This window comes from Maylandia zebra, linkage group LG4 (genome assembly GCF_041146795.1).
Source record: "Maylandia zebra isolate NMK-2024a linkage group LG4, Mzebra_GT3a, whole genome shotgun sequence".
NCBI lineage: Eukaryota > Metazoa > Chordata > Actinopteri > Cichliformes > Cichlidae > Maylandia > Maylandia zebra.
The window spans coordinates 4,030,421-4,046,887 of record NC_135170.1 but is presented as its reverse complement, the minus strand read 5'-3'; the positions used below and the strand labels follow the sequence as shown (position 1 = coordinate 4,046,887).

At 42.5% G+C, this 16,467-nt stretch overlaps 2 protein-coding genes across 4 annotated transcripts; one reads left to right on the top strand and one right to left on the bottom strand.

Annotated features, from left to right (window-relative positions):
* Positions 1-749: 749 nt before the first annotated feature.
* dnase1 (deoxyribonuclease I) lies at positions 750-5,054 on the top strand. Of its 3 annotated transcripts, XM_014407203.3 has the most exons (10): positions 750-849; positions 1,120-1,259; positions 1,940-2,078; positions 2,475-2,563; positions 2,639-2,740; positions 3,546-3,661; positions 3,846-3,958; positions 4,044-4,198; positions 4,274-4,367; positions 4,849-5,054. In XM_014407203.3, the coding sequence occupies exons 3-10, from the start codon at positions 1,941-1,943 to the stop codon at positions 4,897-4,899; spliced, it is 858 nt and encodes a 285-aa protein (XP_014262689.2). In that variant the 5' UTR covers positions 750-849; positions 1,120-1,259; position 1,940; the 3' UTR covers positions 4,900-5,054. The 3 variants fall into 3 exon arrangements, with proteins under 3 accessions (XP_014262689.2, XP_014262688.2, XP_014262690.2); XM_014407202.4 differs by lacking the exon at positions 750-849 and having other exon boundaries at positions 1,029-1,259; XM_014407204.4 differs by lacking the exon at positions 750-849 and having other exon boundaries at positions 1,042-1,259; positions 2,660-2,740.
* A 2,724-nt stretch (positions 5,055-7,778) lies between these two features.
* Positions 7,779-13,455, bottom strand: eci1 (enoyl-CoA delta isomerase 1). Its single transcript, XM_004576111.6, has 7 exons — positions 13,299-13,455; positions 12,673-12,795; positions 11,305-11,432; positions 11,001-11,147; positions 10,753-10,874; positions 10,225-10,403; positions 7,779-8,338 (listed from the first exon to the last, which is right to left on the bottom strand). The coding sequence occupies exons 1-7, from the start codon at positions 13,345-13,347 to the stop codon at positions 8,172-8,174; spliced, it is 915 nt and encodes a 304-aa protein (XP_004576168.3). The 5' UTR covers positions 13,348-13,455; the 3' UTR covers positions 7,779-8,171.
* Positions 13,456-16,467: the final 3,012 nt, after the last annotated feature.

The following is a 16,467-nucleotide window of genomic DNA, read 5'->3' as shown; positions in this document are numbered from 1 at the left end:
TGTGGTTAAGCTGCACTTCCTGCTGTTTCTCCCTCTGTACTCGTTGCTCTTTAGGTCAGTATGTGGTAGTTTTCCATGTCCCAGTGGAGATTTCCTCTCGTGCAAGCTTTCCTCACGCGCACACTGAGCCCTCATCCTTTCTACACAAAATTCGTTTGTCTACTTCATAAACAAGACTAATAGTCAGCAAACATCTTGGCTTCACTTGGATTCTCAAGTTTAAAATACATGGAAAGTTTGGGAAACTATGGTTTACCCTGACGGGAGCATGAATGTGGACAGCAGCGGTGGCACCGAAATTTATTCAGTATTTGCTGAGGCATCAGATTCTCGACAGCTGGCAGTAAAGAAAGAGTCAGGAGGCTGGGTGTAGTGGACACCGGTATATGTCTAAGCACCGACCTGGCAGATCTGATTACAATGTTAAAAACATAGAGCTTAACCCTCATCAGTAACATGACAACTGTAACATGCTGTAAGTATGAGCACTTTTATGAAACTTCACTAAAGTGTATTATTGTGTTGTCAAGCTTGAATGCATTGTAAGTGAATGGGTTCTGTTTGTTCAGCTACAACTGGGAAGAAAAACTTTCTGACCAATAAGGTGGAGATGGTGGCATACTTGTGTTGTATCAGCCTATCGGAAGGTTTTTGAAGGTCTGATTTCAAGATATAACACTGGGACAGATGATAGTTTAACAAGGCTGTAGCAATATTACTGTTGTTATTGCTAATGACTGTTACGTGTCTCTGCTGGAGCAGACCTAGAGTAGATATTATGTTTTGTCTGTCCCTGCTCTCATGAACAAGGCATCTTTCAAACTGCTTGAAGGAATTTCTTCAGTTTCCGTAAGGATTTTGCCAAAGTTTAAGGTCATCCCAACACTGCGACACTCATTCTGAGTTCATTTGTGAAGTGTGACAGAACTTCACACAAATGCCAAACAGGACAACAGCAAGTTAAAACAATGCTGAAGTGTTTTTATTGTATGACGAGCAGAAAAGAATTTGAGGTTGCAACGTTATCCTTGTTGCACTGCAATCTTGGGATGTGAGAACCTGAAAGCCTGAAATCTGTACCCCATCCACAACACACCTTTTCTCTGTACTCCTCCCCAGCACCCTGCAGTCACATGCGCCTGCAGGTAGATAAAAACCTCAAAAGAGACACTGGTCGCCATTCTGCTCAGAAGCTTTTCAGGAGCTTTCAGAAGATTCACGAGTTCAGGCGTCTCCACCGTGCAGACATACAGGAGCAGGTATGGACCTCTCACTCGCTACAAAAACATCTGAGCTGTATTCGGTGCAATACTGTGAGCCAGTTTCTTGTTTAGAGTGGATGTTTCAGGCTACAGCAGCATTACAGTAACTTTTGTGCATTTTTCCTGCAGTAATTGTGCGTTTACAAACACATTTCAGCAGCACATGCAAACCATCACAGTATAAATGCAGCTCTCTGTTTCCATATTTGGCAACCTTTGGTCTTCCACAACAGCTCCAGGACGGTGTAACCAGGGCAACAGAGTAATATATTGTCCTAAAAGGATAATATTTTACCAAGCCTTGCAACATGCTGCAAATAGCGACGCGCTAAATAGCATGTTAGATAAACTGCCAAAAATACATCCAGAGGAGCAGGTGTTTGGTCTCTCACTCTCATGTCATGAGCTCTCAGCAGATGGTGGAACATGAGCCGCTTTGTTTTGGACTAAACTCCATGTTAAACTGGACTTTATGACAGAGAAATATGGAGTGAAAGGAAAGGCCTTACTTCAGCCTGCAAATCGGTTTTTAATGCACAGGACCTGAAAATTATTAACCTGATAACCTGGGAAGTCATTAGCTTACATACGTGTAAAATAAATATGAAATCATTTGTAAGCGTCAGTGTTTCATGTGATTTCTAAGTCATTTTTAACATGTGACCTGTTTGGTGTAGGATGCATTTGGTGGGCACTTTGGGGCTTTTTCTGACCTTGCTGCATCTCTCTAACTCGCTGCTGCTGGGAGCCTTTAACATCAAATCCTTCGGAGACACCAAAGCCTCCAACACCACTCTGATGAACATCATTACCAAGGTCTGGGACTTTTCCCTCTTTGGTAGATATGACAGTTTGTACAAAATGTTTACATCCACCCATTTGTAATGCAATTTGGGTCAGAGTGCTTTCAAAACCAATCCAGAAGTGTTATCTTGTGTGTGCGTTTTGAAATAGTTTGAACTGAATTTTGAGAAATGCTTTGGATGATTTGGCCTGTTGCAGAAGTAAACCTGAATATTCCCAGAATATTCCCACCTCTATGCTTAAGGAATGATCAATGAAATAACTGGATGTGCAACAGCTGTAGCGTTGCCTTTACAATCTAAAGCTTAACACATGAATTTTTTCGTGCAAGGTAAAATATAAACAAACGTGATGTTGCAAGATGGACAATCAGCTGATTCATTTTCATTTTTTATTTGTGTTTTGCAGATTGTCCAACGCTATGACGTCATTCTGATCCAAGAGGTCAGAGACAGTGATCTCTCAGCAACCCAAAAACTCATGGAGTACGTCAACAAGTGAGTCCACACACCGAACATGGAACATTCAGAGTAACACTGAGCATGAAATGCAAACGTATGGAAACATAAAAGTGTGTGTTTGTTTCCCCCCAGAGATTCTCCTCAGTACAAATACATCGTCAGCGAGCCTCTCGGTGCGAGCACCTATAAAGAGCGATATCTCTTCCTTTACAGGTGCACCACGATGAAAAAAATAAGTCTCTACTCTACACACAGTGAAATGATATTTATTCAGTTCAATTTTATTTACACAGCGCCAAATCACAACAAGAGTCGCCTCAAGGCGCTTTATACTGTCAGGTAGACCCTACAATAACACATACAGAGAAAAACCCAACAATCAAATGACCCCTATGAGCAGCACTTTGGCAACAGTGGGAAGGAAAAACTCCCTTTTGACAGGAAGAAACCTCCGGCAGAGTCAGGCTCAGGGAGGGGCGGCTGTTTGCAACAAAACATGGTTCGTTGCAGTGATGCCGTGTAAAAAGCATTTTTAGTTCTTGCTCTAAATATGTATTTTGTAGAAAGGGAAAAAGTCTTTTTCATGGCAGAATGTGAATAGTTTGATTGTTTTCTTTGTTTCTTAAAGCCAAACAATTTAACAAAAATAAAAATGACTTGTTCACGTTGCCCGGGGTTAAAGTCAGGATTGGTGTTGGATCATCATCACTTAGACCTCAGAGGGTTAAAGAACCTCCCATAAGTTTCTCAAATAACCATTCAAAACAACTTGATTAAAAATTTATATTTCCAGCATGTTTGTAGTGTTTGAGGCATGTTTGAAGTAATTTAACGGCAAATCCTCCGTCTTTGTTCTGGCATAAACATACATCTTATACACACTCAGAATTCAGAAGAAGTGATTTAAAAAAAGGGGAAAAGCAGAACTACAATAAATTTGTCCCGAGAAGCAACTGGACATGTTTAAAAATGAAGTACACACTGGCAGCAAATGAAAAGGTGGTGATTTTCTCCACAGGGAGGCGCTGGTATCGGTGGCAAAAAGCTACACCTATGACGACGGCCCGGAGGAAACTGGACAAGACGCCTTTAGCAGGGAGCCGTTTGTCGTAATGTTCTCCTCCAAACACACTGGTAGGTGCTGTGGCTCGAGTTATACAGCTGTTTCTGCATCACACTGATAATGATGTGGATCCTCATTCAAACATTTGTGCGTGGTAGTTCCTGAGACATGTTAGTCACTAGTCCTTTATCATTCTCATGCGGTGTAAGCGCCTCCGTCACTGTCAACACTCCTTCGTTCCCTTCTCTTCTGTAGCTGTGAGAGACTTTACTCTGATCCCTCAGCACACCTCCCCAGAATCAGCTGTTCGGGAGCTAAATGCTCTCTATGACGTGGTGGCAGATGTCCGCGCTCGCTGGAACAATGATGTATTTACAGCCTACAAGTAAAAATCATTTATTTGGTGGAAAAACACACATTCGGTAAATGCGACTCACACTACTCTCCCTGCAGGACATCGTGCTGCTGGGTGACTTCAACGCAGGCTGTAGTTATGTGTCCGGGTCTGACTGGCAGCAGATCCGCATCTTCACTGACAAGACTTTCCATTGGCTGATCACTGATGCGGCCGACACTACCGTGTCGCAAACTGTCTGCCCTTACGACAGGTAGACAGATTGTGGCAGGTCGTTCTGATGTGTGCACGCAAACTCTAAACTCTAATCATCTTTCTGTGTTTGCAGGATTGTGGTCACTGCGGACATGATGAGAGGAGTGGTGAAAGATAGTGCGAAGGTGTATAACTACATGACGGACCTGAATCTCAAACAAGATCTGGTAACAGATGAATTTCAATCCTTATCTCTGTAAGAATTCATTTGAACTAAAAAGCACAACCTGCCTCATTCCCCGCTGACACTAATGGAAACGTCAATATAAAAAGTTAACATAATGCTGTATTCACTGCAACTGAGACCATAGACTCGTCAGCAAAATGTTTACTGAGCTCCAATCAGAAGAGAGGCATTCTACACAAAGGGCAAAGCAGTCGCCCCATCAGAAATCATGCAGTTTTAAAGCACTTTTGCTTTTTTAATATCAGCTTTGAGCTACAGAAAATCGAGCAACTTTGTAAAGCAGTGGCTGTAGTAACGACCGCAGAGATGCAAACAAAATCATAATGCAGTGTATACTGTAGTGATGGCATTACCATGCAGGCACGTTGAGTTTTTCAGCACTGGAAAGAAACCTGTGGAAACTGAAGCCGTCTGCAGCACAAACTGTGAGCCACTAAAAGAACGGTTTCTCTGTCTCTCAGGCGTTGGCTGTCAGCGACCACTTCCCCGTGGAGGTGAAGCTGAGCGGTTAGGCTCACGTTGCTTGAACCGTGACTTCCACAAGCTTTCCACACATCGTGCTCAATCTGCAGCCAGCACAATGATCATTCAGTTGGGGACTACTGTCAGCCACAGCTTCATGAAATGCAAATGCACAATAAAGCCACTAAAAGAATTTCACTGAAAACTTGTGTGTTGTAAAGAATTCGGCTTCTTGTTGCAGTGGAGCACATTTGTCTGGAACATTTACTGAGACCCTTTGTTGATTTGGAAACCTTTAATAACGCGTTTGTATTTTATTTCACTTCTTTTGTCTGCTTAAATGTCTTCAGAGTTTTGAGTTACTAAAGTTTTTTAATTAATTTCCCAAAACAGCTCAGACACACAGCAAAACACTAACCTGCAAAACTGAGCCAAAAATGTTGAAAAAACATAAAAGAGCGGTAGAGTAATACATCTGTAGGGGAGACCGGGGATAGTTGTCACATCTTTGACATTTCTGTCTGTAAATTGGAGCTCTTTTAAGGTAGTGGATTCAAAATGTAATGCAAAGTATTTACATGTCTCTGCTATTAAATAGTGCAGCTATTTTCTCTGCAGCACAATTACCCATTACATGGTATGGTCTCAAACACGAAGAGTGAAATGTTACAATTAACCCCATAGTCTGGGTTAGTTGTAACATATCCTGGGGTGAAATGTAACACAATGAAATAAGCGTACTGACAAAACATTAACATGTAATCTTTTTTTATTCAACACATGAATGCACTTAGAGCCATTTATGTAGCTGTGTGTGTGTATGTGTGTGTGTGTGTGTGTGTGTGTGTGTGTGTGTGTGACAGAATGCAGAAATCTAACTTTTGAACATATTCCAACCCCCCAAAAAAGACAAATTATGGAATTTTCTGCAACTGAATATTTCATTAATTTTGGTTGGTCTTCCTTGAGTTTGGCCTCATTGGCTCAGTGGGCATTATAACCTACAACTCTTGCACCAACTTTGAACATAACAATGAAGCTGAAAAAATGTAGCTGTGCACCAGCATCGCAATTCCATTACTTTTTATCATGGCTTACCTTGGTGTGGTTTGCAAAGTGCTTCAGAAAGATGAGTGTTGTGTTCCGTAATGTTTATATCATATTGCACCACTAGAGGGTGGTGTCGCAAAATAAGAGGTAAAGCGGAGCCGGAAAAGGTTTAGAGAATAGAAAGAGATAGAATACAGTTAGGTGGCTAGCTGATAGCCGATGTGTGTCACTGCTATCCCTTGGATGTTAGTCTGTGCTGAATTCATTAAAGAGCACTGTTCTTCATGAGGACTGGTTAGTACCGCCCACCATTACAATGAGGAAATCTGTTTCTTGCACCCATCCTGATTTATTTCCACTACCAGTACTTCCTGCTGGTCCATCTCTGACACAGTGGTCAGCATAATGTATGTGTGGGAACACAAACAGTGGAGGAATTGTGTTGCCAATGGCATTAACCACATATACAAATGCGACCAGTGAACCTCTCTCTGCTGATGTCGTTGCCCCAACTTGTTTAATATAAGTTAAAGTAATAGTGTGGTAAGTTGTAACATCTGCATTATTGTTACAACTGACCCAGACTGTTGCTGTTACAACTGACCCAGACTCCTATAGCCATGAACTAGCTAACATTACAGCCAACGGCTAAAACATTAGCACTAAAGACCTACACAGAATATATCCCCATAGACATACAAATAACACAATTTAAGTTTGATGAGTTTAACTGCAAAGCAGATAATGCTATTAGAAATTGAAATAAAGTAGAAAAACTTACTTTTTGGCATACAAATTACTTTTTTTCATGTTAAATTGTCTGTGTTTGACAAAATGTGCTGATTTTTCACATGTGATAGCAGAACTGAGTTGGGCATGCACAGGATGAGTCACATCATTTGAAACTTAGCCCTGATTGGAGAAACTGGAAGTGTTACAACTGACCCACGTTACAACTATCCCCGGTCTCCCCTACACAAAAGAAGAAACAATGTATTCATTAAAGATTATTTTCAGTCATCTCAGTTACTCCTGTAAAGCTGAAATGTGTTCACCACATATGTTAACCTGTGATTTTTAAACACTGAAATGGAAAATCAGGTTGTCTGCATACAAAAAGCTAAAGACGCCTGGGAAATAGAGACACTAGAGTTTCTAATAGCGTCCAAGAGAAGTGTGCTTGGAGAGACGATAGCTGACTGCAGCCTCAAGATGGCAGTGATGTAGAAGCACATCACTTATGCTTTGGTATAACTGACTAGACAAGCACTGCTTGTCCTGGCTGAACAGTTGAGTTGGGGTTGCTGTAGTTCAGTTCTACTAATTGGAAGGTTTGCAGTTCAATACCAAGCTGCTGCAAAATACTTAGCCTCCCCCCCGAGAATGTAATATTAAAGTGAATACACGTGCTGATTTCATCTCTTTACATGAAAGAACATTTACTTTTCCAGGAGTCACATTAGTGACTTGTAGCTTTAGGCTTAGTAGACGACTCACACATTGACAAATCCAAACACATTTGAGGGTAATACTCTTAAATGTGTAAATGTAGTGCTCAAAGAAAACAGGGAGCACCACAGCAGAGGTCATTCATGTCTGTCACACACAGGACGTGACAGTGAAAAGTGTGGAGACACTGCACACCTGAAGTTTAGCCGATTGTGTTGCGCTGACACTCAGGTCCTTTTGAAGTGTCGTATATTGATTCAATTGTCCAAAACACAAACATACAAAGAATGAAAAATGCTCCTTGTTATAAGAATGCAAGATTCATTTTGATTTGGTTGTCCGCTGAATTTTTAACATTCTCCACTGTCATTTGAATGTAGAGACGTCTGAGTTACAGAGATAATGAATGAGAACCACACGCTTTAATCCATTTAATGTATGAATCCAGACATTTATTTGGATATTTCACAGTAAAAACCAAACATTTGTTAGAGATGACAAAGGCTTTGCCACATTTAGATGCACTAAAGGTCAGATTTGCTGTTAGTCCTTCATATGTGAGACTCTTTTGCAACAATTAGCAGTTTGCTCGCGTAAGCATACTGCAGGTAATGCTGAGTGATGGAGAAGGCTCGGCAGGTTGCCCGAGTGTACGGCTCTTCAAACCAAAACAAAAAGTCACACCCTAACCTCGAGTGTTTTTATTAACACCTTGAGGGGTAAATGCTGGGTTTTATCCCCCAAACATGTAGACTGCTCACTGCCTGATGTCAGATCACATCTGTAGCTGGTGCTACAAAGTGTGCAAACATGTTTCCCCTCTCTAAGCCTTTCTTCTCTTAAGCATCTCCAGATACATCCCCAGGGACTTCTGAATAGAGTCCTTGGTGATGAACTTGACAAAGTTATTGACATCAGCCTCTCTGTTAGCCGCCAGCTTGTCTATGGTTGGCTTCCTCATCATGGACTTTGTGAGCTGTCTGGCGTGATCTGCAAATGAAACAAATGCACATGTAAGGAAGCTGTGCATTCATATACAATTTCTTCTATGAATACTGACATGGGCTTCAATTCATTGCAAAATATATTCAATTGCAGCACTATTGTGGAGCACCTTTTATTTCTTATGTGGGAAAGTGACATTTCTAACAGGTGCTGAAAGCTTATGCTCTTTCTCTGCCTCCTGCACATCCTGCCAAGTACCAGGATGTACTAAATACTGCTGTACAGATGGAAATACACCCATATCGACACTTCTGAGGTACGAGGTTACATCTCCCTACATGCGGGTTCGTGCCACCTCACCTTAAAACAAACATACACTGATAGCAGCTCATTTTTTTCCTACCTGCCTTGGAAATGTTACCTGCAATTTTATTACCCAAATGGTAAATGGACTGGTTCTTATGTAGCGCGTTTCTACTCATCTGAGCGCTCAAAGCACTTTACACAACTTGTGCAATCACCCATTCGCACAAGCACATCTTTCTAAGTGCTTCATAGCTAATGTTCACACACATTCAGAGCAATTTGGGGTTAGTATAATAATAATAATAATAATAATGGATACTTTATTGATCCCCATGGGGAAATTACTTGTTTTTCTCTGCATTTGACCCATTCACTCAGTGAAGCAGTGGGCAGCCCACTAAGCAGGCGCCCGGGGAGCAGTGTGTAGGGATGGTACCTTGCTCAGGGGTACCTCAGGGTAGCCGTTAAGTGGATTCGAACCGCCGACCTTCCGATCATGGGGCGACCACTTTACCTACTGAGCTATCCCTGCCCAAGGATATTTGGCACATAGACCAGGGGAAGCCAGGAGTCGAGCCACCAACCTTCCGATCAGTGGATGACCTGCTCCACCACCTGAGCTACACAAATAAATCTACTTTAAATAAAACATCATTTCCTTGTCTTTGATAGTGTGCAGGAACCCTGGTTTTACTCCCCATGATGCAGTAGACTGCAGAACTACCTTGAACAGCAATAAAGTCGTTATTGACTGCACGACTTTCAGTCTCACATCGTCGGAGGAGTTTTGGCCAGTTTGTCTTTATAGTGCGACTCCAGCTCATTGAGGTTTGGGGAGAATTCTTTCATAAGGTCGCAGCATTTCAATCCAGCTGACGTCTGGACTTTGACGGGGCCACTGCAAAACCTCGATTCTTTTCATTTCCAGCACGTCTGTTGTAGGTTGGCTGCTGTGAAGGGATCGTGGCACAATTTGGGCAAAGCTTTCGATATTGGATAGATGCATGACGTGCTTATGATCGACTCACTGACTGCACCATGCAACATTATGTTCAAACGTTTCCGCTTTGGTGTCAAATGAGTCATGCTTGTCTGGTCTTGAAATGTTGACAAGTGCTAACATGCTAACTGAGCCTGTAGTCTCAGACATGTAGCTCGTTTTGTTTGTTGTAGAGTGTTGTAGTTCGACCTTGTGAAGACCGTGGAATTAACCACCTGAATACTCCAAAACCTCAACGTGCCAAAACGTCTGATTTTACAGAGGGGATCACACATTTCCATCTAACATCTGTTTGACTGAAAAAAACCCACAGCAGCATTGAGATAATAGGACGACAGATTAAACTTTGTTCTAGGTTCTCCTGTGTTGATTATGACACATATGAGCAGCACAGCAGCGAAGAGGACAGACGGAGACATTTTTACCTTGACTTCAAAATGTGGTCAAATGACCAAAGAGCTGTCAGACTTTTTACTTTATCTTGAATAGAAACAAGATTAGAAATCTTGACTCAGGTGAATCTTTTTGGCAGCAATAACCTGACATACACATGAACATATTGTGCAGACCAAGTTGCAGCACCACAGGTGGAAAAAATGACAAGTATAACTGATGTTTAGTATACCTGGAATAGCCAACCACTTGGTCATGGTCTCTGTGGCTGTAGTGAGGACCTGGTCTTCATGCACCAGCTGGTCCACCAATCCTATCTTCAAGGCCTCTGCAGGGCTGTAGAGCAGCCCCAACTGTAGGGCCATCTCTGTGGCCCGATGTCCGACTGTGTTTACCATTGTGTCCTTAAACCTGCAGGAGCAGTTTTACAGTGACAAGACAAAACAAAGATGGGTGTGAAATGTTAATAAAACAGTTTTTAAACTGAGAAGTTGTATTGGTTTTAGGTGCTTTGGCACAAAATTATACAAACCCCGATTCAAAAAGATGAACCGCAGTGAGACTGAAATGAGTTCTTTGTTTTTATCTCCACAACATGAGCAGCGGCGTTACAGCGCAGGAGAACCATGCAAGAAGAAGCTAACTGCAAACCTCTCGCATTCACTGAGCTTAAATGAGACTAATGCATGTAAACTGTGTTTCTACCTTGCTGCTGGTACTATCAATTATTATTGTAATTAGTGTTGGTGTAATTTCTTACCAAAAAGGTGCTACAATGCCGAGCTTGGTCTCATTGAGACCGATGCTGTAACGAGGGTTATCCGCCATTATTCTGTAGTCACATGTCATCGACAGCAGGCAGCCTCCTGCAGGACTGGAGCCCTGGGTGACGAGTAACGAGAAGCCCGCAAGCTTATTTCAGCGTGTTTGCCCCCCAGAATGCACCACTCTGTCCTTGTGTGAGGTGCAGACAGTGTGGAGGTAGGTGCTGCGTTGTTCTATACGTACATTGACTGCTGCTATAGTGATCATGTTGGAGCCATAGAACTTGAGCCACATCTCTTGCACAGCTTTCCAGAACTCCGCACAGTGCTCTGGACTCTTCCCATACATGTCCAAGATGTCCAGCCCGGCTGAGAACACCTTGGGCTGGCTCTGGATTTCAGGGTAAAACACATCCAGAAGCTAAACCCGCTGGATAAACTGTCATTATACTTAGCATGTTCAAACTTCAGCTGTGGAACTGTAAACATGAAAGACTTCACTGTAACACAGATGTTAGTCCATCTGCACAAAGCTGCTTTAACTGTACCGAGGTGACGACGAGGCCTCTGCAGCTCTTGTCCATCTCCAGCTTCTCAAGAGCAATGCAGACATCAGTGAGAAACTCTAAACTAAGACTGTTGACAGGAGGACTCTGCATGTGCATCACTGCCACACCTGCAGAGACAGAGGCCATGATCATTCACTTGAATGCTGCAGTGATTGCTGCGCCAGGAAACCTGCGATGGAGATTTTGCATGCTTTGTGTCTGCTGATGATGGCAGCTGAGGTCACACTGGATTAAACTCAAATTAGTGATCCCTGAGAGGAAAGACAAACAACCTGAGCGATCGCCGGCCTGCTGCACTTTGCATCCGACTAATTAAGTCAATGGGGTGAGAGGATATTGATTCATACGGGTGTATCCACCCGCTAAGGTGCTTTAACACTTTAATTGGACTGACAGTGATGTGAGAAACTCACCTCAGCGGTCTCCCAGAGGCTTGGCTCTGCTCTGGATGTGGTGAGAGGAGGGGCTTTGGGGGCCACCACGCTGATAAATTCTTTTCTACTTTAATCGCCCACGTTATTGGATTTCACTCTACACGGCACTGCGGACATCAATATCAATGACACAGCCCTATAAAAGTGTGGGAGAAGCTCCTAGCCTCAGTAAACACTTTCCTGATGACTTTATGGGCTCAGTCAGTCATCGCAGCACCAGATCCACATATTTGATTTGCCAGGTTTTTTTGCCCCTCCCCCCTCTGTCTCCTCGCAGTCAGACTGGGAGGCGAGTAATATGATATTTATTATAGCATAATAAATATACTAACATTGTTTTTCTGATGGAGAAGAAGATTTTATCGAAGTGTATTACACCTCCCTGGGTTGGTTAATAGCCTTGAGCATCAACTGTTGTTTTAAATATTCACACAGTTGCTTTTTTGCTGGGTTTGCATTATCCATCACGCTGCTCTAAGCTTGCTACGCGCCTCAGCTTTTAAAAATGCTCCTTTTATGCTGGACAATAACTTTTATTTAATTTCATTACAATGCAGCTTTGGTGATTCACAGGTATTTCTGTTGTGGCTGCCCTTGATGTAATTTGGCTTCTTCTAGTCCAGCAGACGGACTCCAACTCCCCCTGGTGATCGTGGTGATCGTGGTGCTCGCTCAGCTCCGAGCTGAACATGCTACAGCTGGAGAACTGCCTCATGTGCCAGCTGGAGTTAAACAGGGGGAGTTAATGTCTGTGGGACAAGAGACTTACAGGCAGAGCCAGCTGAATTTTCCACACATCTGTATTTACATGACCTTCCCCTACATATTTAGAACAACTCACTCACAGTTGTACTTCATGTCTCATTTACAAAGCATCCTTTCACCTGCACAGTCGTATTAGCAAAATGCTCACCTGAGCTCTGGTCAAAATCCACTTTGATCTTCTGTGAGGTGGAGCTGCTGCTCCGCTGAGCAACAAGCGCAGGAGCCCTGCGAGCAGCAGCATGACCGCTGCAGGAGAGCTGGGACAGAAGAGCTGCACAGGAACACAGCACACTGGCTCAGTTCAAAGTCATCGGTCACAAAGCAGCAACACACACATTCAAAAGACAGGAAACAGCCATGTAGCATACTTATTATAGAACTTGATATAATACGTATCAATGTGCAGTCGTGTTAATAGTTTGAAGAGATCCAAGTTGAAATGATGCACGAAAACATTTTTTTCTTTCGCTAATGAACAGAAAAACAGTTTCTCATGAGCTTTTGTTTCCGGAGCCTCTGTGACAGACAGCTAAAGCTAACAGCTGGCATGCAGCACATAACAAACACACGCTTCTTTACACGTTCAGCCTCGTATTCGCTCTCAGCTCCCGTGTTGTGGGTGAGTGGAGCTGCACACACCGACATAAAGAGACAAGCGCTGCGACCTTTGCTCCAGTTTCTGCAGCGCACCGTCGGCAGCAGGGGCTCGGTGTGTTTTGAGGAAATAGAGACGCACAAACTCGGACTTTCTCCCCCCGAAACTCCCAAACCTACCTGTTAAACCCGGCTTGGTCCTCAAACATGCCCTCAAAGCCATTTTCATTCGCTCAGACAGTCACGTCCTCCCGTTCTCGTCTTTAGCGTCTGGTCTTCTTCACCGGGTCTTTTAGAAACAGGCTTTTAGTTTGACTGTGTTGTGACGGAATAGCGCCACCTTCTGGTTGGCTGGCTTCATGATTTTCAATCCTGCCAAAGAATCTCCTCCTCAGTAATTTATTTAGTTTTTTTTTTGCTTCTTGAGCCACCAGTCATCTCTTCATGTTTTGTAAGAAAAATATAAAATAAGTGCAGCCATTTAAGCAAACATGCAAATACAGTATATGAGGCAAAAACCGAGTTTGCGCAATTTAGTTAGTTAATATTTGGTGTGAGGCCCTTTATCCTCCAACACAGCCTGAACTCTCTTAGGCAGCTTTCTTGTTGTTTCTTCAGGAATAGTTCCTCTATCCAGGTCTTTTTTTCTGCATTGGCAGTGTGTTTGGGATCATTGCCCTGATGAAAAAAATTAAGGCTTAACCAATCAGACACTTTTCAGATGGTATTGCATGGTGGATTAAACTCTGATAGTACTTTTCTGAATTCATAATCCCATCAGTTTTGACATGAATGCACAACACCACAGGTTCAAATGCACAGAACTGTGCTTTACTATTTGCTGGTTTATTCCTGTTTCTTGAGGACATGACTTCCAGATGCTGTTCATCTGCTGTACATGGGTTTTCAGTCCCGTCACTTCTTCTTTTGTCCTCCACTTGTCCAGTTTCTTCAGACTTTTTGAGGACATGGTGCACATCATCTCGAGATATACATATGATGAGTTTTTACTCGTCTGGATTGTTTTTCTCAAAGGTAATCCTTCTTCCTGCTGCCATGCCTTTTGATTGTGGGTAACTATAGTATTGGTACTGTTCATCCATATATTCATAAAGTATCACAGACTACAGAAAATCACTCCTATAATTTGCCTCACTGCTCTTGTGCTCCAGTCAGTCATACTCTCTTCATTTAGACCGATGGCCGACTGACTCCAGGAAACACAGGTGATCCACAGAAGCAAGACAGGAAAAACAATCAAAACATTGAGCTCAGTCTAATTAACAGACCGACATCTATACCAAAATAAACAACAGAAACTCATCGTGTGATCAATAATCACACACCCCACTGATAATGTTTGCGAGCCGGGTATAGTGAAACGAGGGATAGAGAATCCAGGATTACCAACTAGCCAACATCCCTGATGCTCAAAGAAACCCTGTATCATAAATCACCATATAATCAATGAAAAATACAAGGTACTTAAAAGCTACTTTTTGTATATTTCTGATCTCCAAACTAGCTAAAAACCTTCAAAATGAAGTAAAGCTATCAAATAATCCAAAAATGTTCAAAAAATCTGTTTTGTGTTGAAGAGACATCAACTGAAGTTGAACTAGAGCGGGGCTGTACTTCTGTGCAAGACCAATTTGTACAAAAACATAGTACATCACATTAATGTAATTCATTATTTAACCAGGCAAGTCACTGAGAAGCATTTTTATTTACTATGGTGACCTGGGAAAAGGAAATCCCGTCCCCAGAAGAAATGGGGGCAGGGCTTTAAAAAATACAGCAGCAGACATCTGAAAACATGCCTGCTGGTAAAACAATGCTTCCTTTGGGGGATTTGGATAAGCATAAGAGAATAGATGGATTAAGAAAGTCCCTTTAAGGACATTATGAGCATCATGTAGATGTACTTTAATTCCATCCTCTTCTGCTTATCCAAGTCAGGGTCATGGGGGGCAAGGAGCCTATCCCAGCTGCCATAAGACCCTGGACAGGTCACCACTTTGTCACACGGCTAACACAGAGAGATTATTCATGCTCACATTCACACCTACCACCATTTTCAAATTAACCTAATCCCAATAACTGCATGTCTGGACTGTGAGCGGAAGCCAGAGTACCACACAAACATGCAAACCCCTGCACGGAAAGGCCAAAGCCAGGACCTTCTTGTTGTGCCACTGTGCTATCTATTTTATGGTCAGTTGATATAAAATTGTATTTATGTAAACTGCTTCAAGTTTTTGTCTATCGAGAAAAGAACACATCATAGACATCATTTTATTGTAGAAGTACTGTGTGGCTGAAACAATTGTTTTCATCGCCAAGTCTGACAGCTAGAAAAACAACCCATTTCCATTCTGCCGGCAACTGACCTGAGCAATGATACGACTTCCTTTAAAACCAAATTATCTCTATGAGCTTCAAAAGCTCATAAGATGGCTCATCCCTTCCAGAAGCGTTTTTTGCTCTAGGCAAAACCACCAACAAAGTCACCAAGCTCCTTACACATGCACATTTCACCCACAGATAACTGTTAACCCTCTGAGGTATAAATCATCATCACTGACTAACCCTGACCTAATTTTTTTATATACTCATTGAATTGTTCTTACAAGTCTTTGCAAACAGATGACGAAAAAAAAAAATAACTCTAGCAAATATCAAAGACTTCCTACCCAATAGGTAGAGCAGGTCATCTACTAACTGGAAGGCTGGTGGTTCAAACCCTGGCTGCTCCAGTCTGCATGCCAATGTATCCTTGGGGAAGATACTCAAACACAAGTTGCTCTTTGATGAATTGGAGAACATCTATCATTCCATGTTCAGAGATTTTTAAGTGCTTCTGTAAATGAGTGAATGAGGCAGGTTATATAAAGCGCTACATAAGAACGCTTACTGTTTACTGTTAGGATTAGGTTTAGACTGCAGACAGAGCAATGGCGTAAACATCCAGATCCAAAAACCCGAAGAGGAGAGTCCTGGCCCCTAGCCCTGCCAGCAGGGCCGGCCCGTGGCATAGGCCGTATAGGCAAACGCTAAGGGCGCCGTCCATCAGGGGGCGCCACGCCAGTGCCACAAATGTTGAAAAAAAAAGAAAAGTTGGTACTATTATTTCTAAATACAAAAAATAATCCCACGTTAATTAAAATGCAAAGTAAAGCTTATTTAATAGAAATATTATTTGTTACAACATTACGCCCCCCCCCTCCCCGCACGGTGCGCCCCCTCCCTTCCCGTATCATGGTTCCTTTTGGACGTCACCACATCAAAAAATCAACACAAGATGTCAAAACGGCCAAAACTGTCAGGTGCCCAGGGAAGAAAAAAGAGA